This window comes from Dunckerocampus dactyliophorus, chromosome 18 (assembly GCF_027744805.1).
Source record: "Dunckerocampus dactyliophorus isolate RoL2022-P2 chromosome 18, RoL_Ddac_1.1, whole genome shotgun sequence".
NCBI lineage: Eukaryota > Metazoa > Chordata > Actinopteri > Syngnathiformes > Syngnathidae > Dunckerocampus > Dunckerocampus dactyliophorus.
Genome location: NC_072836.1, coordinates 10769480 through 10793839, shown reverse-complemented (window position 1 = coordinate 10793839; position 24360 = coordinate 10769480). Strand labels below are relative to the sequence as shown.

The 24360-nt window shown below is 40.8% G+C and overlaps 1 protein-coding gene across 3 annotated transcripts; it reads right to left on the bottom strand.

Moving 5' to 3' along the window:
- Nucleotides 1-14779: 14779 nt before the first annotated feature.
- Nucleotides 14780-24040, bottom strand: dhps (deoxyhypusine synthase). 3 transcript variants are annotated; one of them, XM_054760804.1, is made up of 10 exons: nucleotides 23887-24011; nucleotides 23395-23625; nucleotides 23151-23312; nucleotides 22939-23060; nucleotides 22280-22376; nucleotides 22108-22194; nucleotides 20474-20579; nucleotides 20295-20398; nucleotides 19619-19744; nucleotides 14780-16581 (listed from the first exon to the last, which is right to left on the bottom strand). In XM_054760804.1, the coding sequence occupies exons 2-10, from the start codon at nucleotides 23587-23589 to the stop codon at nucleotides 16486-16488; spliced, it is 1095 nt and encodes a 364-aa protein (XP_054616779.1). In that variant the 5' UTR covers nucleotides 23590-23625; nucleotides 23887-24011; the 3' UTR covers nucleotides 14780-16485. The 3 variants fall into 3 exon arrangements, with proteins under 3 accessions (XP_054616779.1, XP_054616777.1, XP_054616780.1); XM_054760802.1 differs by having other exon boundaries at nucleotides 14781-16581; nucleotides 23395-23597; nucleotides 23887-24040; XM_054760805.1 differs by lacking the exon at nucleotides 14780-16581 and adding an exon at nucleotides 19896-19962 and having other exon boundaries at nucleotides 19620-19744; nucleotides 23395-23597; nucleotides 23887-24040.
- Nucleotides 24041-24360: the final 320 nt, after the last annotated feature.

Sequence of the window (24360 nt, the reverse complement as noted above, 5' to 3'; positions counted from 1 at the left end):
TTATATTTATATGGACAAGTTGCAATTCTAGCTAAATCACCAAATAATAATCCACATTAACGCAACACAGGGCTGATACATGAATCACTTTGGGTTTACACTGCATTTGCCATCTGTGGTCTTTTAACTTGTTCAATCTTGAGATTTCTTCATTTGTAATGCAGTAATCAGGATTAGTTAAGGGGAAATGTGTCACTATGCACGCGCACCTGCAGCAGGTGTCTTCAATTCAAAGTCATTTCAACAAATGATTTTGAAAATGTAAAAAAAACAAAAAAAGACGATGTACATTCATCCATCCATCCATTTTCTATACCGCTTCTCCTCTTTAGGGTCGTGGGTGCATGCTGGAGCCTATCCCAGCTGACTTTGGGCAACAGGCGGGGTACACCCTGGACTGGTCGCCAGCCAATGGCAGGGCACATACAGACAAACAACCATTCACACTCACATACAGAGTATGAATGCTGTTACAGGTCGAGCCTGGCCCTTTAAGAAGAATTGCATTGTGGGAAGTTGAGTGTCTATCTCGTCCCTCGCTCATCTGTCTGCACCGCCCATTGTTTTCTGCGTCCTGATTGGCTGGAGACCACTACCATATCTCCCGTGTCATCGCTAGCTTGCTAGCTTGTAAATGAATCTTCGGTGCGAAGGACTGCCGCAATGTGTTTTAGCAAGGAAACAAAAATGCTACAGTACAGCGGAACGGCGCCAGGACAAAAAAGCACAGTCACAGTGTCATGTCTCGTGTTGATCATTCAAATTCAAACGAAGGTTTGAACTTTTTCAAGAGTGTTTAAACATGAGTGAAATGTGAGAAAATGTTATTGCTACTTTACGGATTTCACTTATTGCGGGCTATTTTGGGAACCTATCCCCTGCGATAAACGAGGGACCACTACTATTGAGAAACTGATATATCTATGTATTTATCTGTAGTGTACAGACTGAACTCGAAACTGAAACAGCTTGCTATATACAAGCATGTAAGCGTATTCAGGAGTCAAATTCCATGTAGAGTACGATAAATTTGTACATGTTGGCAGGTCTCCCTGTACTCCCTGCCCCTCACGCCCCCCGACAGTTTATCGCGCGCGCCCAGGGGGGGCTCACCCCACTATCTGAAGCACTGAGCTAGGTGAACCTGCCTGTGTATACGTTTTCCACTTTGTAAAATAAAAAAAAAAAAAAAATATTTAAAAAATGTAATCAGGCTTCACTACACATCTTAAAATAAAGCCTGACAACTATCTGTCAGCTACAAACATGGGAGCTGTAAGTTCAATCGCTTTGTTTTCCTTCAGCGGTGTTCTAGCGACGCGCTCCTTCATGTTACGTTGCTGTGGCATCTGTGCTATGGCATGGCAACTATTCTTTAACTGAATAGCGCTTCTTGGACACACACACTCTGGCTGTACACAGCTCATTAGCATTAAAGCTACAGTCACACAAAACAGTGTGTTCCACGTAGGTCTTCCTAAAAGCACTTCTAAACTGTCTAAAATCCAGCATCAAGGCTAGATCTTGGACAACACACTTCCAATACACTTTTGTTGGACCCCTGATCTTCTTTAAAATTGCTGAAAAGTTCTCTAGTATGGGACGTTACAATCGTTTTGTCCTTCTTAGTAATAGCTCTTTTTGAAAACACAAACCTGCGTGACACTGATGGAGAAAGAGGTGGTTTTCGAATGACGCTCATTCCTGCCACATTTCCAACAGGAACCATACCTCTGGTCTGTTCTGCACATTTCCTGCCTGCTATTGACTCCGAGCGCCTTTGCTCATTTATTAGCGGCAGTGTGGCCAATTAGCTCCCTGCCCCCTTTCCTGTGGCGGTGCAGGAAAGGGGTGGGGGGCGGGTTCGACACACAGAAGGGGAGGCGCTCCTCTCCACTGACATCGTCATAAAGGAATCCCCTGGACTAGGCTCAGACCCGCCTACTGGCTTACTCTCACCCACGTCTGGCTCCCAGACACACTCGCGTTCTCACACACACACACACACACACGCACACACACACACACACGGCGGTGCTGGAGGACGAAGACTACACAGAGAGGTGACATGTGCGGACGACACTGGAGAGCGTACGGAGACAAAAGAAAGGAGTACCCATGTTCTCTCAGGTAGGTGCGACATTCACGCATGAGTGGAGACGGTTTTAGCGTTTTTAACGACAAATCTATACAATTCCTGTTGCAACCTGTTGACTCCAAGTAAAGTGCATGGCTCCCATATTGTCTTGGACCATTACAAAGGTCAGACAGGAGTAGCTGCATGGATGTGACTGTATCTGTGTCAGTGAGGCAGTTTCAACTCCACCCTTCTGAATGACATAATTGACTCTCCTTAACCTGTTTGTCTGCCTTCCTGCGCAACCGTCCGCAAGCCCCTCTCAACATGACATCTTTCTGTCGACATAACTGGCCAACTTGTTGCAATGGAGGTTGTTAAAAGTCCTCGAGAAGCAGACGCGAGACGTCCCTTAAACATTCCCCTCATTGTTCCAAGACGGGATACTAAACACCAATTAAGGCAGGGGCGTCCAAACTTTTTAGACAGAGGGCCGCATATAGAAAAATGGAAGAATGCGGGGGCCACTTTGATGTTCTTCGTCATCTACCTGTTTTTTTTTTAACACACGTTTTATGTTTTACGTTTTATTGATAATCTGTGATTTGTGCCTCTAAAAAGATGCAAAATCTAAATCAAAAAAATTGTCAAACATATTTTTTATCAAATATGAGCAGTCACAATAATCATTGTATGAAATGTTCATAACATTTCATTGCTAACATGGGTTGAGGCACGCTAAGCCAGGGGTGTCCCAACTTTTTCCACCGAAAGCCGCATAGAGGAAGACTGAAGGATTCTGGGTGGGGGTGGGCGGGGGTCACTTTGATACATTTTGTGCATTAAAGATACTAAAATGAACCCAATGTAGGTCACTATATGCAAAACTATCAAAACAAAACATTGATATCATCGCTTTGTCTCATCTGTGATTTGATGTGTCAAATTTTCTCTGTAGAATATGCTACAAGTCGTTAAAAAGCAAGAGCGGGCCGCAAATTGCCCCCTGGGCTACACTTTGGACAACCCCTGCGTTAAAGTAGGGGAATCCGGCAGCTACTTTTACTAGCTGGATCACATGAAGAGACGGGACAATTGAGAATAACGTTTATGCAGGATACTGTGGAAATGGGAGCAAGCTCAGGAAAAAGGATGGCGTAGTGGAATAAAATGTGTGTGTGTGTTTGTGTGCGGGCGCCATCCATTTGTGCATATGCGGTTCAGTGGCAGGCAGCAGGGCGGCTGTGGACTAAGTAGAGGGCTGGTGGCGCTGAGGGTGTATTGGCAACGGATCAGGCCTCAGGATAAAGTTACACACAAAGAGAGCACAAGAGTCCCCCAGAGACTCTCTTCTTTTCCAGAATCTTCATCTGGAATTCCCACAGATGAACGTCACCCAAAGCGGCCCACTGATTCCCAACTGCAGTGTTTGAATGTCGTTGAATGTCACGGTCTCGGCAATAATTAGGCCCTCGCACGCAACATGAAATGAATAGGCTCGCATAGCCAGACGTCTGCTGTAACAGGCGAGCTAACAGGGCGTGGTGCGAGACACGCCAAGGTGTGTGGGCTCAAACGTCTGGCTGTAGCTGAGGTGTGCTGCGGTGTAAGTTCTTTTATTTATTAATCACTCTAAACCAGGGGTGTTCGAAGTCTCTTCAGTGTGGTCCTATCCCTCTGTCGTAGTGTTTGGAAGCATGCTTTGGGCCACTAATGACATCCGTGCCAAACTGTGTGGACACCCGTGTGCTACAAATCTATTCAATGTAGGTCAGGATATGCTAAGCAGTAAAATAACAGTACTAGTCAAAAGTTTACACACACCTACTCATTGAATAACATGAGAAAGTGTGTCTAAACTTTTGTCAGGTCCTGGACTTAGTTATATGACACAAAGCAAGTAGTTATTAGTGTTAGAGTCTTATAGTTTAAACTAGTAATCTAGTGTGATAGAATACCGCAAATGGTCCCTTGGCCAGTTTGGACACCCCTGTGCTAAAATGGACATACCAGAAGGAACAACCAGTCAAAAGTTGGGACACTTTTTCTCAAGTGTGCCCAATTTCTGTGTATTTCATGAAAAATAGCCTACATTACAATATTGTTTCATAGGTGACAAAGCAAATAGTTAAGATAAAATAAGATACGCCACAAGGGGAAATTCCAGCTGATTAGTGTAATAGTACTCTCCAATATAGTGTGTTATATAGTTTTTCTTTTTCTTTTCAGTGGCCCTTATCCTCCGTTTTATTGTTCCAAATCGCGCTTAGAATATGCCGTGGTCCGCAAGTGGGCCCATGTGCCGCACTTTGGACACCCCTGTGCTGAAACCAATCCAGCGTAGGTGAAGCCATGCTAAGCTGTTAAATATGCATAAAGAAAAAACAGCGTACATCTCAACTTTGTGTTATAGGTGCCAAAGCAAACGGTTTTCCAAATATCGTTTATTTTTCCCCACTTTCAGTGCTCCCATTCTTCCTCCGTAATGTTCATGTGTAGAATATGCCGCAGGCTGATAGAACAGCGGCGTTGCGCGAATTACCTCTGGGCTGCACTTTGGACACCAGTGTGCTAAAAGCAGTAAGAATGCCAGGATAAGCAGTTACATACACTAAAAAGGTTTTTTTTAGCGTTCCTGAGAGAAATAAAGGGTGATATCTTGCAACTTTTCTGGTAACATTACAACTTTGTTATGTTCTAAAGTGCTGCAGTATTATGTCTCGCCGCAATATTCCGTCTTTGCTGGGTTCTGACTAAAAAAGCAAAGGCATCCTTATGTCAGATTTCCTAGCACTGTGTAAAAGAGCCTCGTGGTTTCCTCGACAACTTTGGACAGAGGAATTCTTCTGCCCCACAAAGCGGAGAAAGGACAGGGAGAGTTAGCAGGAACCCACTGCAGGAGATATTCTAAAATGTACAAAGTTATTTACAGGCCTTAATGTTGCAATTGAAAGTTTATCTACCACAGAGAATGACAAAGCGTTGCCGTTTTTGGACTCTGCTAGTCCACACTAATCAGCAGCAGAGTGTTTATAAGGGTCAGCAATTATGACAAGCAAACATGGCGTATTTACACTCCTCAAAGGGGGAATTTACATGATATTTGAACCTCTGTGCAATGTTGACACTGCTTCTTGAACCTTCGACACAATGGAAAATTGGTAAGAAGGCAGATAGAACTATTCTTCACCACCATTAAAGTGCACAAGTGTTTGCTCTGTCAAGCTCTTCCCAACCGGGAGAGGTGCGAATGATGTCACATCAGTGCGTATTCGTGCTATTCTGGGATTTATGAGGCCAAGCGAGAAATCGGTTAACGCTCACACAACAGCCTTCGCTAACATAACCCTGTTTGTTTCTCTATAGCATTGTGTGCAGGCTTTTCTCAATGCACATGTGCGTGCGCGAGCCGGCGAGGTCAGCGGGAGAAGATATGTGTTGAAACAAGAGGCTTGAGACCCAGCTGTCTCAACAGAGGCTTTTCCACTTAAGCGTGTGCCCTTGTGTAAACGGCAAAGTCATAACCCGAAGAGGGAGAGACAGTCAGTGAAAACAGCCAGGGGCCACGTCTACACTCGGCGGTGCGTCATGTGGACCGATATCAACAACGTAGGACACACACAGTGACAACTGTACCACCGTCAAGGTGTAGGGTCATAAACAGTGGCTATTTTTTTTTTTTTACAGTGGGACCTCTAAGTCAAATATAACATTAATACGTAACATTCTTAAATGTCATATAAGTGCAAAAATAAGTTAACCGCTGTATGATAAGCCTGTGAATATTCTCATTCATCCAGATCGCTGTATAATAAAACTAGAATAAAAGTAAAACTAAGGTGTTTGCAGAGTGATACTGTCACCTAGTGGCGTTTTATAGGTATTTCTCTAATAAATAAATGTAATTAATAAGTAAGAACACAGATGTGTGAAATAGAGAAAAAAAAATTGTCTAATACACAAAAAAAATAGTTGGGAAGCGCCTGTTGTCATGTTCTTGCTAATCATTAGCCGTAATGTTTCCAGCAACATGCTATTTACGTTAATATCTGCTCGATAACGCAAATTTGTGGCTTTAAATTGCCCTTCTGTGGGGGGAAAAAAATAAACACAAAAAGCCATTTCACAAAAAAAGCCAAAGAAAAAGCAAAACGAGCTTGCAGAGTTAATCCTTGAAATGCTTGGTGACATTTTTTTTTAGGTCAGCTAAACAACACAGAAATCTAGCTCAACAGATTTGCTCCAGATTCTTTTTTTTTCCCCAGTGTGGCCACTTGTTGCTAGGCAGAACTTAAAGTGACAAAATTGCCAGTCATTGTTATATTTAGCCCCATTTGACACAGGCTTCCTTGGCAACGTAAAGCAGAGGGGGATCCTGCAGTTCCACAAAGCAGAGAAAGGACAGGGAGAGTCGGCAGGAAATTCTTCTAAAATGTGCACGTTAATTGAGCAAATCAACCACCACTCTATTGAAGATATAAAAGCATATTCGAAGGACATTTTCTCACTTCCCTTAATGCAGAACCTGACTTTCCTCTCTCTTATGCATCAGGATGCAACACTTTGGCAAAACGATGAGCCAAGCAGAAGCTTACAACACATAATAAAAGGTCTCCCGGTAAAGAGAAAGCGAAAGGTTGCATCTAGGCTCCACACAAATTAAACAAGACAGGCCAAGGTGGAAAACAAAAGAAGTGAGACATCACACAGCAAGCATTTGAGGTGAGGTGTTGGACAGTGTGCGTCATCACAGGAGAAGGGAAGGAAGGAATGAGTCCATAGGCAGGACCAGCTGCGGGTTCGAAGCAAGGAAAGGCGATGGAAAAGATGAAAAGGCAAAGAAAATAAGTCGTTTGGGAGGAGACAGCTTGATGATGACGTCTTTGATGGGCGCTGGGACCTCAAATGACCCTCTTTTTTTTGTTTGTTTAAAAAGAACCAGCTTAAGGAGTTAAAAACAAAGTGTGAAATAGCATACAGGAAAACATGGAGGGCCTTGATTTACAGTAAAGTACTTTTTCTTTGGCTGTTTTGTGACGCCACCACAGAAGGGTTCAAGTGCTGGCAGGAAAAAGGAAACTGTGCTGATAACCATAGAACTAGACATGTAACTCACCGCAATATAGCAAAAGGTGTGGCTAAATGAAACATATACAGTATATGTTAAACAAAACAATTGGACAAAAAAGATGCTAATATAAATAGCACGTAGCTGAGAATATAAACATAAACATAGCATGAGCACTACCAAAATTCCATATTTTTGTCATCCATTACTCATCTGTCAGGGAGCTTCAAGTGGTGAGTTTTACTTTATTGTGGTTGTATTTTCTATTAACAATATTACTTAGTACAATACGCAAAGATGCTTCATAGTTTTATTGTCGTTACACTTGTATGACAGTGAAGATAATTAAATGTTACGTAAGTAATAAAAGTAATAAGAGTTTGGTTGTGGCCATAGTTTGCCTCTGGGACACGTTAGTTCACTTTGCATTATTCCCTATGGGGTAAAATAGGTTTTGTACATTTTAATTTTAAAATGAACAATTTAGAGAGTTGAAAAAATGTTTTGTAAGTTTAAAAAGTCAGTGCATAAGGTAAACCATATATCAACAACATTCGTTTTTTCCCATTCCTACTTTGCCCAATTCTTGTGATAAAGACACTACACATAGACCTTGGCCATAAATGACATTATTTTTCATTTATTTTATGTATTTAGAGGAGTGCTTTTGTGTAAAATCATCTTTATAGGGTGTCACATGAAGAGTATGCTGCTGATACTACTACTTAAGGAGCATTTATTTCCAGACTGGTAGGAGATTGGCGATACACAAACAATCCTGTGTCCACTAGTGCTGCACTCCACATCCCCATAGACAGGATCAAACTTATTTTAGCATCTGGAGTTTCCCCAAAAGCGTCCCGCTGACTCATACCTTGTACATGCTGCCTCTTAGTGAATGCGGAGCAGCACGGTGTGGATGCAGAAGCATTTTTTAAAAACATTCCCTAATGCTAAGCTAAGGTCTCTTTGGTGTGTTGAAGCAAAGATGAAGGCACACATCTATTAAGAGGGAGTGCCACTTCCTTCTAACCAAATTCTCCATTCTGTCATTGAAAAGCTATTTTTATAAGAGGCCACGGGAAGTCTGGGAGTTGACGACAAACACACACACACACACACACACACACAGACATAGAAGGATACAGGAGCAGTGCAGTGGCCACCTCTTGAAAAAAAGGTGACTATTATGGCAGCGTCTCTGTTGACCAGGGGAATTCCTGGCAGAGTGATTTTTTAGCACTAAAGACTGAATCACATTGCCAGGGATTTCCAATGGCTGACATGAGGAAGCAACTCTTTGTCAAACACACCTCATTGATTTGAATACTGGCAAGCGAGCACACCCTCCTCTAATGTGGCCATGTGGCGACAGGACTTAGCCCACATGTGAACAGTGAAAGTCCGCCATGTTCACAGTGGTTAAGTTCTGCCGCCACGGGTATGTGGCCTGCAAAGGGAGAAGGGGTCAAGGTCGCAGTCAGGCGTATGCTGCTCTCCCCAAAAGTGAGCCAACCCCATCGCGCGTCTAAAATTATGCCAAAATGTAGCGTGCTCAATGCAGCCAACTGCCATGTAACAATTTTAACTCCAAAATGGCACTGCCTGTTCTATTGGGAATTTTGTTGGATTTTGCATGGAAAGTAAAGCATGATATTTACTGGAGACATATTTTCATTCATATACACACTTTTGTACAAATTAAGGAATATTAAGGCCATACTCAAAAGAAAAAAAAAATGACAGCATAACAATGGCAGTGCTGGTAATATGTAAAATAAATAAATAAGAATTTTAATTAGGGCTTTAAAAATGTCCTATTTTTGTGAGAAATGTCCAATAATTGTTGAATAAATTAATTAAAAAACAAAACTAACTAAATTTAATGTAAATAAAGTCCTGTTTCTTTTGCTCAGAAATAAATGTTAAACACCACAAAAAAGTCTACATTTGATATATTATAAGAAATATGTCATAAAGTCCTCTTTTATGTTTGTACTTGGAGCTAATAGTGTTATTTTTTGTTTGTTTTTTTTAGGGAAAAATCTGCCTTGCAACTATAGACAGTTTTTAAAGTTGTGTTCCTTTGGGAAGAGGAAAGTTTAGGTTTGGGAATGTTGCATTAAAATAAAAAAAGCCCTAAAAAAATGAAAATGAAATACTATATTTTTTATTTTACATTATTTGTGCATATTTTTTTAATTAGACTGTTTTTGTTTGCATTTTTCTTTTATTAATTTAAAGTGTAGCATTTTGTTTTATTTTTGTTTGTTACTATTTTGTCATGTTTGAAATGTTTTAAAATCACAAATGTATGATCTTGTAATGGTTAATCATGTTTTAACCTCATTGAAGTGATGGCAAAATATGGTAAGTGTTACTGCTGAGATTCGTGCATGTCGCTGTTAAGTCTCCTCCTGCCATAATTTAGTGATTAACGTCAACTCATCAGTGTGGCTTCTGTGAGATGGTGCCTATTTACTCACTTCAGCACATTGTCTGACTTTGTGTGAGTGTTGCGTTGCATGTTTTGACAGATGACTCACGACTGTGTGATGACAAGGTAGGGTGATGTGCTGCACCTACCTCATGGGAGCAGGCAACGACATCTGCTCAAAGAGCTTCGGTCTGATAATGTCTTTTGTGCAAGGGGAGAAAATATAAATACCTTTGAAAGTATATACAGTATGTGTGCATGTGATTATTGATACCCTACTGGGCCGGTCTCCTGTGCCTGCTGTGCTGATAATCAGTGTGTGACGTCGGCTGGCTCAGTTCAGCAGGAACAGGGGCTTGGTCACACTTAAGCACACACACATCCCTATGCATGCTGTGTTCATATTAACAGAATGTGCCATTTTGACATATTAAAGCTTGGCATTATGTTGGTGATGTGGTATAAATGGGGTGTTTTGTTTCGAATCCACTTAAATCTGATTTTTTTCATGCTATTAATTTAAGGAAAACTATCATATATATAATAATACTGCTGTTAACTGTCCAATTGAATGGATGCCTTTATTTCATATGAAAATAAATCCCAATTTGGAGAACATTTATGTGCCAGTGGTGTGCTTTGTCAATCACAGTGTTCTACAGAAATCTCTGCAGGTCTTTATATACTCTAATAAAAATGTTGTGTATTCAGGTTGAACACACACACACACACACACACACACACACACACACAGTCATGCAGCTTTTAGGTGCGTATTCCTGGCTTGAAGAACCACTGAGTAAGTGCAATAGGTGAAACCATGGGAAATATTGTCGTCATATTTAAGGGTTTATAATGCCAAAGTGTACTACCGTCTTGATGAAAATGCAAAAAAAAACCCAAAACAAAACCTTAAAGTAGCAACATGAAAGTTTTTTGTTTTGCTGCAGGACTCCCTCTACAGGTGTAAATCGTTGTTGACAGTACTAGGTCATAAAGTTGGTGACCTGGGGTTGCCATGGCGACAACCAAGCCATATTGTAATAATCATGAGACTTACATTTGACACCAAAATGGCTGTGGCACATCAAGACGCAACCCTCCATAGTGGAAGGCTTGTATTGTGTCACATCACAAACTTGATCATGACTTAAATGCTGCTATCGTACCAAGTGTGGGCACAAGAACTGGTATCAAAACCAATCAAGCAGTGAATGTTTGTCATTGCAACTTGGTTTTTGCCATCATCCAGGTCACAAAAACCCAGCTGTGTCAGTCAAATCACTTCCTGATTCTCAGCATGAGGTAGACTGCATGTTTTGAAAAAGCCCCCCCCCCCCGTCCCTCGCAAAGACCGGCGTACCTGCTAATGGACAATGTGTTGGTTCCCATGGTAACATAACAGATCAACGGAGGGGAGACAAGACATTTGCCATTTTGACTGCAGTGCATATCACACAGATAATAAACACTAAGAGGGGGGAGGAGGAGGAGGTGGTGGTGGTGTGAACACTGTCTGCAGTGTGCAGATGCTGCACATTACCATAGCGTGACTATGGCTCACTTAGCATTGATTACAAGTACACTACCAGATTTTCATCTGCACAAAACGGGTGAACATCTGGCATCTCAAAATCGGAACAGTTGGCCGAAATAATGTTAAGAAGGGAGCCGGTGTGTGCCGATGCTATTTATTCCCTATTCTTGTTATTCAACTAAGGTATTGTTTATCCTATAATCCTGTACTTGTCTATTACCACATACGTTCCTGTCAATTTTTACTCCTTCATTCATTACTTAATTTTCTATCCGCGTTTTCCTTTTATTTTTTTTTCATATTAAACAACAAATGCAAGCCCTATTAACTTTACTACTTCAGGTTTATCCTTTTACGTCTAAAAATAAAATAAAAAAGGTGAAGTGGGACACGCTAAACACAGGAAGTTGAACAAATAATCAGTAACTGTGAGACATGAAGAACAAGGATTAAATAAGTTCTGCTTCTTCCTACGCCTTTCCAGACATGTTGAATTGTGCAAGTGTAAACATCTGATGTACTTCAATGCAACTTTTTTTAAGTCCAAAAATAAACTAAACCATAACCTCGCTCATACGCACCTGTGTCTTTTCCTTTGAGTTTCTACACAAATAAAAACAAACACGCGTATCAGTTGCAAGCCGCCACTTTGTTTTGTGTTTTGCCTGTTCAATGTTTCCCCAGATAAAGTCATCAAAATAAATAAATCAAATAAATCTGCCTCTTTCTTTCTGGGTTTTTCGGCGGGCTCCTCTGAACCCTGTTCTGAATCCAGAGGAACTGGGCATTTCAGCCATTTGTTGATTTGCTTGCAGGTATAGTGGCTGCAGGTGTGCTACAGGTTATTGTCTCCCTGGGGAAACTAGTTGTGGCGCTCACGTTCCATTTTATTGTCTGGCTTAATATGTAATGACTGAGAAAATTTACTTATCTTGGAAATCATTTATTAAATGTTTCCACCTACCCCCTGCAATTTGCTCACGTACCACTAGGGGTGCACATACTCCTGGTTGGGAATCACTGAACTACACCATGTGGCGACTGAGCCACCGCGTTGAGCGAGAGAAACAGGAGGGAGGAAAACACGAAAAAGGTGAGAAAACAAGTCAGTAAAAATTGGACGCATTTCAATTAGATGTAGAATGTATAGCATGCAAGATTTAAATGTCATGTCCATCAGGCAATACAAATGCTAACACTGCACAGACACATTAGAGCTGTACACTCATCAGTGCAGTTGAAAGGGGGAAAAAAAAAGAAAAAAGCCAAGCACTCTGTTCTAAATTGAGTATAAGCCATATGCGAGTCATATAAATAATTATTAATACATTATTCATTCATTTTACAAGCGCCAGCTCTTTTTAGTGCGCCGATCTATAAGAACTAGTGATATGTCAGTCGCGAATGAATCAGCTCTAAGAGGCGGATCTTTGAAATGAACGACAGGAGCCAGTTCGCATTGTTGGGAGCCAACTGGGAGCCAATTATTTTTTCCTCTCTTTTTTTCTATTAAAGGCGAACGTCATTGGTCAAGATGTGTGGCGGCATCGCTGTGTCCACACTGGGCAGGGGGAGGGGCAGGGTTAAACACGCTGTGGTTGTCTTAGAGCTGATTCGTTCGTGAGAAATTTGCATGAAGAGATTTGACCTAATTTATCTATTGAGATAGGTCTTTGATTTTATAATCTAACATTACATAAATAAATCTAAATAAATCCAAATAAATATTTGATATCATTATTTTTACATCGGTAATTCATTTGACAATACACATAATTTGGTAATAAATTAATTTAGGACAACAAAAAAAAAAATCTGAGGAGCCCCTGAAGAGACGAAAGAGCTGGCTTTTTTTAGTGAGCCGATCCAAAAGAACCGTCTTTCTAAAGAGCCAAAATTTCCATCACTAATAAGAACCAATCACTAGTTCGCAGACAGTAAAACCTTTTTCTTCTTCTTTCCGTGTTATGATTTGACACCGACAACAGTTTGAAATGTGCACTATTGACACCTATCAGAGATAAGTGGAACCACAATAATTTAGACGCAATGTGAGAGCAGGCAAGTCGGAACTCTGTTGTTGTGTGAGCACATTCATCTTAAACTTGACTTTGAGTCGCAGGCAGAAATAATAATAAATTTAAAAAACTTCAACTTCATCAATAAAATCTGACCTCCTTTAATATACTGTATTTCTATTCCATTGCTATACATATCTAACCCAGCGCCACTGCATTGGGAAAAAATGTGCGCTCAATCCATAGGAAATGGCTTGACTGGAAAGTGGGAAAGGAACACCCAATTTGCGTGTGTGCGTGTGTGTGTCGCATTTTGGGCTCAGGTTTTGGGAAAGTTGACTGTGTCACAGTTCCTATTCCACTCCTCATTTCCAAATAAAAAGCTAAAAACATTCAACACAGAAGCGTGGAAAATCAGGTTTTACAAACGCAGCACAAAAAAATTGCTATTTTTTTACAACTCTTCCTTCTTGTCTCTTATTACTCTTTATTCTTTTGTGAGTACATTGCTAGTACTCACCCATTATCCAACTATGTTCTCTATTTCATTTGTCAATGCTGTCTAATCACTAAAAAAAAAGCAAACAAAGTGAAACTATAAGATGGTTATGAAAACAGTGAGGATACGGGAAGCGTCATTAGGCACAGGAACTATTACTGCCACAACAGCTGACTGATTTATCTCAATGGGAAATGTCTTTATCACCATGACTTGATTATGTGGTTGTCTGAGCAGACAGCAGAGAGCGAGGAAGAGGAAAATGAGTTTGAAGTAGCTGTATTAGGTATGGGTGGGAACAAATTCAAACAACCAAAGTGAACATAGATGATCCCAGTTTTGAATTCAAGCAGAGTAAGTCACAGTTTCCCCCTTCGTCTATTCAAAACAAAAAGGGTCAAGGATTTATGGTGACTGAAATTCAAAACGTGTTTTTTTTTCCTGAGAGGTTGAAAAGCAGCACAATTTTTATCCAACACAAGTCCAATGCCATTAGTATAACTACAAACCTCCTGCATGTGCCTTCATTTTGTCATAAGGGCTCATGTACTATTCACTGTCGTGAACTCCAAAGCCACATCTAAGGCTATGTCCGCACAAACAGATATTTTCAAAAACGCACTCCTCTCAAAACTATCTCCATCCACATGAGTGAGGTTTAAAAAAAAAATGTCTGCGCAAACATGCATTTTGGCCAATAAGAAGCCTGAAAACTCAACCACAGCCAACTTGGCCACGCATTACAGTATAACACTTCTTTTCATCAATATGGTGCAATATTAGATATTAGTTTGTGAGATATATATATAATAACATGTACATTACCTTTAAAATACATGTTACCAAAAGCACAGGAACCATCATGAATGTCAATCGATTCAATCAATCGATGACAACAGACTGTTCAGAGTGTCTTGGAAGACATTCCGTTCTGCCTCTCATCCGAGCAAGCTTCATAAGTTCATGCTCAAAGACTAGGTGGGACACACACTAGTCAGACTAGATAGGACAGCTCTAGTCTGAGAGCATGGTGCAAGACCCAATCTATTTATCCTCTAAAGGAGGAGGCAGGTCCCAACCATACCGAACGTCTTTGAGCTTGAATTAGACTAGAGCTGTCCTATCTAGTCTGACTGGTGTGTGTCCCTTTTAGTCTTTTGAGTGTGAACTGATGAAGCCTGCTCGGATGAAAGGCAAAACGTCTTCTAAGACAACCTGAACAGTCCAGTTGTGACAGATAGAATACCATGACAATACAATGACCTGGATGAATTGAGAATATTCACAGGCTCCATAACATAGTGTTCTGTTGTTAAATAAGAGTTAAAAACATAGAAAATGCCACACATTTCTTATAACAGAAACCAAAAAACTCTGTTTACTAGGGGTGTCACAAGATCTCATGAGATTAAAACGTGACAAGATTTCTTGTTCACAAAAAAAAAAAAAAACAAAACTCGTGGGCACTAGGCCTGGAACGATCCATCCATCCATCCATTTTCTATGCCGCTTACCCTCACTAGGGTCACGGGTATGCTGGAGCCTACGCCAGCTGACTTCGGGCGAGAGGCAGGGTACACCCTTGACTGGTCGCCAGCCAATCGCAGGGCACATATAGACAAACAACGATTCACACTCACATTCATACCTATGGACCATTTAGAGTCGGCAATTAACCTAACGTGCATGTTTTTGGAATGTGGGAGGAAACCGGAGTACCCAGAGAAAACCCACACACGCACGGGGAGAACATGCAAACTCCACACAGAGATGCCCAACAGAGATTCGAGCCCAGATCTTGCCGATCTCCCGACTGTGTGGCCAACATGCTAACCACTAGGCCACCGTGGAGGTGGAGGTGGGGCCGCTACTATACACAGAGTGCAGAAGAGCGTAGCCTCATGAGGAGCAATGCAAGGTAACGTAGTAGAAACTAAATTAATAGACTGCAATATATTGTCATATAATTTTTCATTGCACTTATCTTAAAAGTAATGTTAAAATTTCATCTTGTAGTGCCAATCTTGTGAATCGTCTCATCTCAAGAACTGAGTGTCTTGTGACACCCGTACTATTTACCCATCCCACACACATACACGCACACTGAAGCCAGACTTGATTGATACCATGAGATGATACTGGCAATGGCTTGATTGAAAATCTCCAATTTCCAAAAGCTCTCGCTTTTTTTTTTTAAAGACAAAAACCTTCATTTGCGTGTGGACGAGAGGCCAAAACGTTTTTAAAATACCTGCATTCATGTGGACATGGCCTAAATTAAATGTTTTTTTTTCCCTTAGGCCCGGGCCCATCCATCTAAATAGTTTAATCATAAAAGGTTAAATAGTTTATTACCCCACCAAACAAATCAACAACAAATAAACGACTATGAAAAGGTCAGAGTAAGTATACAGTATAACAATCTACATATTTTTGAGATACGAGGGATGCATGCAATACTATTCAAAACACTGTCAAATAAAGCATTGCATGACTCATGGTGTCTTCTGAAAATAGTCAATTTTCCTTTCAGCCATAAATTAAAAAAATACGACAATCTGCCATCATGATTTTGCGGTTTAGATAAGGGTGCATTTGGTGCATGCCACAGCATGCGACTATGTTATTTCAGCCCTCTGAATAAGAGTAAAACTACTTGTCCTAACAAGTAAATATTGTCCGTGTCAAGCAAAGAGACATCATGTGGTCTCGTTTCTACATGGCAGAGTTATTCCCACAGGAATGCTGCGGTGCTTGGAAAAGTTTACCTGGCGTAAAGCAGGGGGAAAGTGTTTGACTGGTGTCTTTAATAAGACAAACGTCCTGAGCTCCTGTTTACTTCTGTCCATTCACTCCATTTTCCTTCCTGCGGTCAGTTTGTCAGCGTGGAGAGCGAACGTCTCGGCCACAATCAGGGGGAACACTAAAGAGGCATCAGCGTACACCTGGAAAATACAAAATACAAATAATAATACAAATTGCCACTTTCATAACATAAATGATGTTTTCATGATATGTCATTATGAGAATGCAATGATAGTTATTCCAATCATCCACAGTTTTTTTGTACCTTTGACGCCCCCTTCAGGCCACATGAATACCTTACACCACATGTGTCAAAGTTGGGCCATGGAGGGCCGAGGTGTCTCAGCCCTCCATGGCACGAGTTTGACACCCCTGCCTTACACACTGATGCCAGCACTCTTAACGCTATTCAGTTTGTTCTGCACAATTGGTTTGAACACATTGGCAGAAAAATGTCACATGTCTCAAACTGTGTCCACAATTATTAGGCTATTTGCATTATTCATTATTAGTTTTATTATTTAACAATAACTGCTCTTGGTCAATCCAAAATGTTAATAAACCTCAAACTTGAATATTTGAGGAAGTGAAAGTGAGGTTTTGGCTTTTGTTGAGAATATCTCTGTGTGCACAATTTTTAGACAAATATTAGCGTGGAGAATTATTGGGGAACTTAAAGAAAAACAAAAATATTCCAATCTCATTACTTTATTTTCTTTTTTTAAAGTCAGAATGATAAACACAAACTTTACAAATAAATATTTCTGACATTTCCAAAAATAAATCAGTGACCAATATAGCCACCCTTCTTTTCAATAACACGGAAAAGCCTTCCATCCATGGAGTCTGTCAGTTTCTTGATCATTTGACCAACACCTTTTTGTGCAGCAGCTACCAAAGCCTCCCAGACACTTTTCAGAGAGGTGTACCTTCTTTCTTCACTGTAAATCTCACGTTTAAGGGCCCACAAGTACTCAATGGGGTGTCAGGTGAGCAAAGAGGTCATGTTATTATTTTTTAAGACCTATACTACATAGCCACACAGTGGAGTACTAGGATGCATTAGATTGGAGCATTGTCCTGCATAAAAATAATGGTCTTCTTGAAAGACGCACACTTTTTCCTGTACCACTGTGTGAAAAAAATGGCAGGTTTGGGAGTTGCATTTGAGTCCTTCTTCAACCTGAAAAGGCCCAACAAGCTCATATTTTAATAATTCCAGCCCTTACCAGTACTTCACCTCCACCTTGCTGGCGTCTGAGTTGGAGTGGAGCTCTCTGTCCATTGCTGATGAGCCCATCCCTCTGAGCCTATCCCTCTGGTTCATCAAGAGTCACACTCATCTCACCAGTCCATAAAACTTTTAACATTTTTTGGCCAAATCATAGCCTTTCAACTTGTGTGTCTTGTTCAGTGGTGGTCGGGTTTCAGCCTTTCTTACCTTGGCCATGTCTCTGATCACTGAACACCATGTACCGTGCTTCTGGACACTCAAGGTTGATTACAATTCTGGAATATGACAGCACTGGAGGATAATGGGTTCCTGGGGGCTTCACAAATATTTCTTTTCTTAAATATTTGGCAGTTAATTTGCATGTTTTCTCTTGACAAATTTGTTGCGACCCTTTTGTGCACTTGCAACAAAACATTTAATGGTTCTGTGGTCACGTCCTAATATCTTGGCAATTTACAGTTCTTGACTTCAGAGCCTGTTAAATCTCTTTCCTGGCCCATTTTTCCAGAGGCAAAGAAGCTGCCTAATAATTGTGCACACCTAATAAAGGGTGTTCATCTCCTAAGGCCATACCCTCCTTCAGTACACACATGCATACACACATGCACATCACCTGGTATGCTTAAACCCAATAGGCATTCAAGTTTATTCAGCTTGGGGTTGGAAAATATGCATAAAAATGAGAATATGGTCAAAATACTGACTTGCCTAATAATTGTGCACACAGTGTATGAATTTCTCTTGGAGATTAATAATGTATCTATCTATCTATCTATCTATCTATCTACCATAGGGGTGTTATTTCATGTTTAGAGGACTCTAATAACGTTAAAACTACTTAAAATGTTGTAAACAGCTTTTCTATGCTCTAATTACAAAATATTTGATTCATAAATAAGGAATCCTACTTTGCAAAAATCTATTTAGCACGGTCAATATCTGTGATAAATTCCCATTGGGAGTGCTGTATATTATCTGATGGAAGGCTCACTGTACCACACTTTGCAAACCTCTGGCTTGAGGCATTAGTGAATAAATGGCAAGGCAGAATTTGGAGTACTGTAATCCCTAATTTATCGCGGTTAATAGGTTCCAGACCCGACTGCAATCGCTGAATTTCCAAGAAGTAGGATTTGTTCCACATAAATGGAATACTTTCATAGGAGGATACAAAACCGGTTTACAGCCTTCTAAATACAACTTTTAGCATTGTTAGAGCCCTCAAGGCATGAACTAACACCCCTACAGTCACTTTTAACCTAGTAGACGTAATAATAGAAAATATGACGTCTAAGACATAAAATAGACTCACACGTTAGCATTGACAGCAAACTTCCTGCGGTGGCTATTGTCTCATGTGTAGCTATAGCTAGTGTAGCTATACTGAGACCTATTGCCCAGTGTAGAATATTGGTTTTGGTTAAGGAGCGACTCATGATGCACTTCAATCGCTTTCTAATGAGCAGAGAACACATACAGTATGCAGTGAACAGTCACAAAGGAGCTGCTGTTGGCCACAACTCACGCTAGTATCTGCTCACTCCACACTGCTAACCAAAGATGCTGCTGCTAACAATCAGTTACACACAACTGTCATTTCTGGCCAGCTGACGTTACACACGTCACATCCCAGGTCCCACCTCTTAAAGACACACACCAGTCACAGATATTACACTAAATATCACGTCTTCTGAATGCCTTATATTTGTATTTTTGTTCATGTAGCCATTTTTATGATTGTAAATGCTTAATTTAGGTCCAGAATACTTACAATTTGCTTAAATATGCATATTTTTACATATAATAGGCCATATTCACCACGAAACAGCAATCATTAACTATGACAGAGTGAGGGTGCAATGTTGGCAGCACGATGAAGCGAAGGACAACTGCATATTTAATAAGAGCCACAACACTGGTCTTGCGAGGATCAACAGCAGTACCTTTACAGGTTTGGCATCTGTTCTGATCTTGCCCCAGGACACGGCCTCGTCGGGTCGGGCACCAGAGTCGGAGCCGTCAAACTCCTGGCCTGTGTTGACGTACACACTGTAATCGGCACCATTTCTCTGGAAAACATAGAATCCGTACATATGTGTTTGAGCCTTAAATATGCGATTTACACATTTTGTAATGTTTTTAACATTTTGCACTGATACCGAAAATTATGTCAGGATTACTATTTTGGTCTATTTGGGTGACTTAATTAAAATTAAAGACCTCACAAGCCTTTTGTGTCCACGTTTGCAGGTTGGGTTATCTAGTGGCAGCAGGAGGTGATCTGTAACTACAAATTGATGCATACTCACTACCATCACCTTACCAAAAGGTTCAAAAGGCAGCAGGGTGTAAGCTTTTATGCACACATGAAGAAGAAATACATTGCCATAGCCTGCTGAGTTCTGAGAAATAAGTCGATGCAGCAGGCCACAGATGACACAGATATCCAACAGTGACCCATTTCACATTGCCTTTGTTGCATGGGATTTCAAATCAATACAACACTGAGGAGTGTCTCGAATAATACTGTGTCAATTGCACATGAACTCTTTTTTAAAGCACGTTTTGGTATTGCTGTCACTCTACTTCTGTTAGCGAGCAGAAGAAAAGGGTAGTTACCATGAGATTGGCATTGGCTATATGATGCTTGACCAACCCACCGCCCAGGATGATCATTCCTGTTTTGTTGGCATGCACCGCCTGGGTGTTCAACCTGCGTATATCTAGAAAAGAAAAGGCACACATTTAGTGAAGATTATCCACCAATAACACAATAACCTGTACATGTGGCCATTAACCTTCCACGATGTCCAGCACAAGGCCGGGGCTCTTATAGGAGTGGAAGTATATCATATCACCCAGGGAGCCATCTGTCAGCGCAGGGCTGAAGACTGGGATGTTATTCTAAACTCAAACAACAGCACAATACAAAGAAAATCAGTTTCACATGAGGATGAGGCTTTAATGAGAAAGATAATTGGACAGAGGCTGTTTTTGACGAATTGTGAAAACTCATTACAGTCGTCCAACACTACATCGCGGTTCGAACATCGCTCCCTCACTCTATCGCAGTTTTTCAAAAATGTATTAATAAATTATCGCTGTTTTGTGGTTGACTATAGCCTATTATTATTCAAAAATATTTAAAGACAAGTCATATGTAGTATTCTACAGTGGTCACTACGTCAGTAATATTACATTGATGAGACATGACTTTGTACTACATTACCTTATGGAGTCAGTCAGCCATAAATGTAGACTGAAAAAAAGTTCTTCTCCCATTCCGTGTGGAAATGGTATTTTTTTTGCTTCTTTGTTCTTCCCCACTCAGTTTCAAACCCTTTCTTAATTATAGAATGAATAAATTGTAGCGGCTAACTAGCTAGCTCGGTGGCATACTATGTTTAAAGCGGAGCACGTCTCTTGTGTCCCTTCAGAGATCCCATAGCCTGCGTGTAACAGTTGCGCAATGTGGTGCAAACAAATAATACGAGTGAAAAGGTGTCTTTAGGAGTGCTAATAATGGTAAAACCCCTATGTAGAAGGTCAGAAACAGTTTAATGCTCCAACTACAAAAATGTTACATTTATTAATAGTGGGAATTCACTTATCACGGCCGGGTCTGGAACCAATTCCCCGCCATAAATGAGGGCCGAATGTATACAGAACTCCATTTTTTTTTTTTTTTACTTTAATAACGCAACAAGAAAACAGCTCTCTTTGAAGTATATGGCACAACACTGCAGCAACACAGCCAATGTTGTTACAGCAGGAAGAAGCAAACTGCCGAGCCAGCATTAATACCGCTGATGAGGTCGCTGTTGCGGCAAGAGTACGATAAGTGTAACGTGCATGAGTTTCACACCAACAGTTGTGTAGCAAAATAAACATTTTAAAGTGCATGCAGAGGTAGGTAAAGCTACGTCAGTGTTTTTCAACGCTGGCTGTTATTTGCTTTTATAGAACACGCACCTGGCGACTATAGTTCCATCCATTCATTTTCTATGCAGCTTATCCTAATAAGGGTCGCGGGGGTATGCTGGAGCCTATCCCAGCTGACTTCGGGCAAGAGGCGAGATACACCCTGGACTGGTCGCCAGCCAATCGCAGGGCACATATAGACAAACAACTATTCCCGCTCACATTCATACCTATGGACAATTTAGAGTCGCCAATTAACCTAACATGCATGTTTTTTGGAATGTGGGAGGAAACCGAAGAAAACCCACGCACGCACGGGGAGAACATGCAAACTCCACACAGAGATGCCCAACGGAGATACAAACCCAGGTCTTCCCGACCTCCTAACTGTGAGGCCAACATGCTAACCACTCATCCACCGTGCAGCCGACAACTATAGTTGACACGGTTAATTGAATACATGCGTCAAATGGAGCATTTTCAATAGTCTTCAAAAATGCAAGAGACTCACCTTGTACGCCCAGTAATAAACTGAGTCAGTATTATTGATCTCCTTGCCAAGCCGGTGGATCATTTTAGAAGGTGTCCAACGTGAGCCCTATTAATTTCAAACACAACAAACAAGTTATAGTAAGTAGTAGTAAAAGAGATTATTAGGTAACTAGGTAAATGGGTATCCTCACCTGTGTGTTCTGCTCCAACAACATCTGGTCCAAGATGGGTATGAGCCAGTCTTCAAATTTACAGTAGTTATCATTGGGCACCAGTAGGTTTCCAATCCTTGAAGACAGAGTGTTGAAGAGAGTTTGATGCATAATATTAGACCATGCCATCACTTCAAGATAAGATAAGATAACATAAGCCTTTATTAGTCCCACAAGGAGAAATTCCAGGTTTATAGCAGCAAAAGCAGAGTACAAAAGCACACAAGAGCATAGAAACAACAAAATAAGGGTAACACAAATCAAGAAGTTACTGTATATACACTATTTACAGCTATGTACATGTTGATCAACCACAGGTTTACTGCACGATTATTGCACTTCTTTATTGCATGGTTATTGCACCGGTACACAGAGCTGCATTATTGAAACTTAGTCAACCTTACTTAGTTGTGTTTATGTCTTGTTGTTTTTCAGACGGATGCAATATTCTTGAAATTGCTAAAATATTGATGTTTGATCACAGAAAGATGATTATTTTTAAGTCATTAAAGAATAATGACATGGCCCCTCTTCCTCACCAGATCTAAACCGTACTGATAACTTGTGGGCTCTTCGTAAATGAAGGTAAACAAGTGAAACTTGAAAACACTAGTATCACCGAACCCTCATTTACCCACCTGTTGATTCCTCTCAAGCGAAGCTCCTTGCCAGGGAGGCTGAAGTCTCCGAGGTAGGTGTGAGCCAGACACTTGATCAAGTCCTCCTCGATGCCACCTGCTGTGGTCACAATCACGTCCACCTATCCAAACGGCCAACAACCTCATCAAATATGCTGTACGCAATATACAAAATGCCAAGGAGGAAATTGCAATAGCATTGGTGGACTTACCATTTTGTGCTCTACCAGGTATCGGATGCTCTCCCTGACCCCAGAACTGATCAGGTTTGAAGTGTATCCCAGGAATATTGTGCAGCCTGGTCGGCGAGGCGCATCACCTGATGCTTTACATTCATTTTCTTCTGCTGGAATTGGCTCGAGGCGTTTCTCGATCTGGAAATCGTTCGACAGGTAACAACATTGGCACATCATTGCCTACTTACAAGAGCTTGAAGAGCATCGCCAGCAACCTCACCATGCGGTTGATTTCCTGGATGGCCAAACCAAGGCTGCTGGCCTGGAAGCCTGTGGTGAGGTAGGACTTCAACACAGCCTGGAGATCGAGTCCCTGGTTGAAGTCGTAGCCTCTAATTCTCGGCAAGTCCTCAGGTAGGTCGCTGGTGGTTTTAAGTACAGCCTCGAGGGCAACAGAGGGGGCGTGTTCTGCCATTTTTTCACCTAAAACCGACAGCTGGAAGTGGGCTAGCTACAGATGTTGATTATATTCGACTAATATAACCAGACATTCTCGGAATGTTAACGTAGCTACATGTATTTCATTTATTTGTGAAGTTTAACCCACCCACACTTTAAACACTGATATAATTACATAGCGTGTTACTTCAACTGCGTCAGTAGTGGAATATCACACTTCCGGATTATAGTCATGCTAACAGTTATTGCTGGCTGCAGTCAAATGCAATAATGATACGAAAACAACACGACTACGGATAAAATACTCACATACCTTAAAGAGACGACTGGAAACAAAGTATCGAGGACGATTATAGCTGTCACCACATAACAAAGAATACTTGACTATTCCTGTAAACACCGCATGTAGGTGACAGGAATTGTGTTACACTACGGTAAGTGGGAAAGAACAAACAACATACAGTACCTTATAGCTCTTCTTCGACGTGTGTTCAAATTGGCTCACTGCCGCCATGGACATATGCAGCGGCGTATTAGTGTATTACCCCCAATATTTGAAACCAAAACAGCAAACCACATTTAACCGGAAATTAGACACAATAAAGTAATTCTGATATATTTTCTAATACATGTTGAAATTTTATTTTACTTAAATAAAAGTGTAAAAGCTGAATCTTTCATTGTTTTTTTCTGTATTCTTCTCCTCCATCAAAATATTTATATACAAAATAAAAATAACTCACAAACATTAATTTACAAATTGTCCAAGTCAATATAAAATGTAATT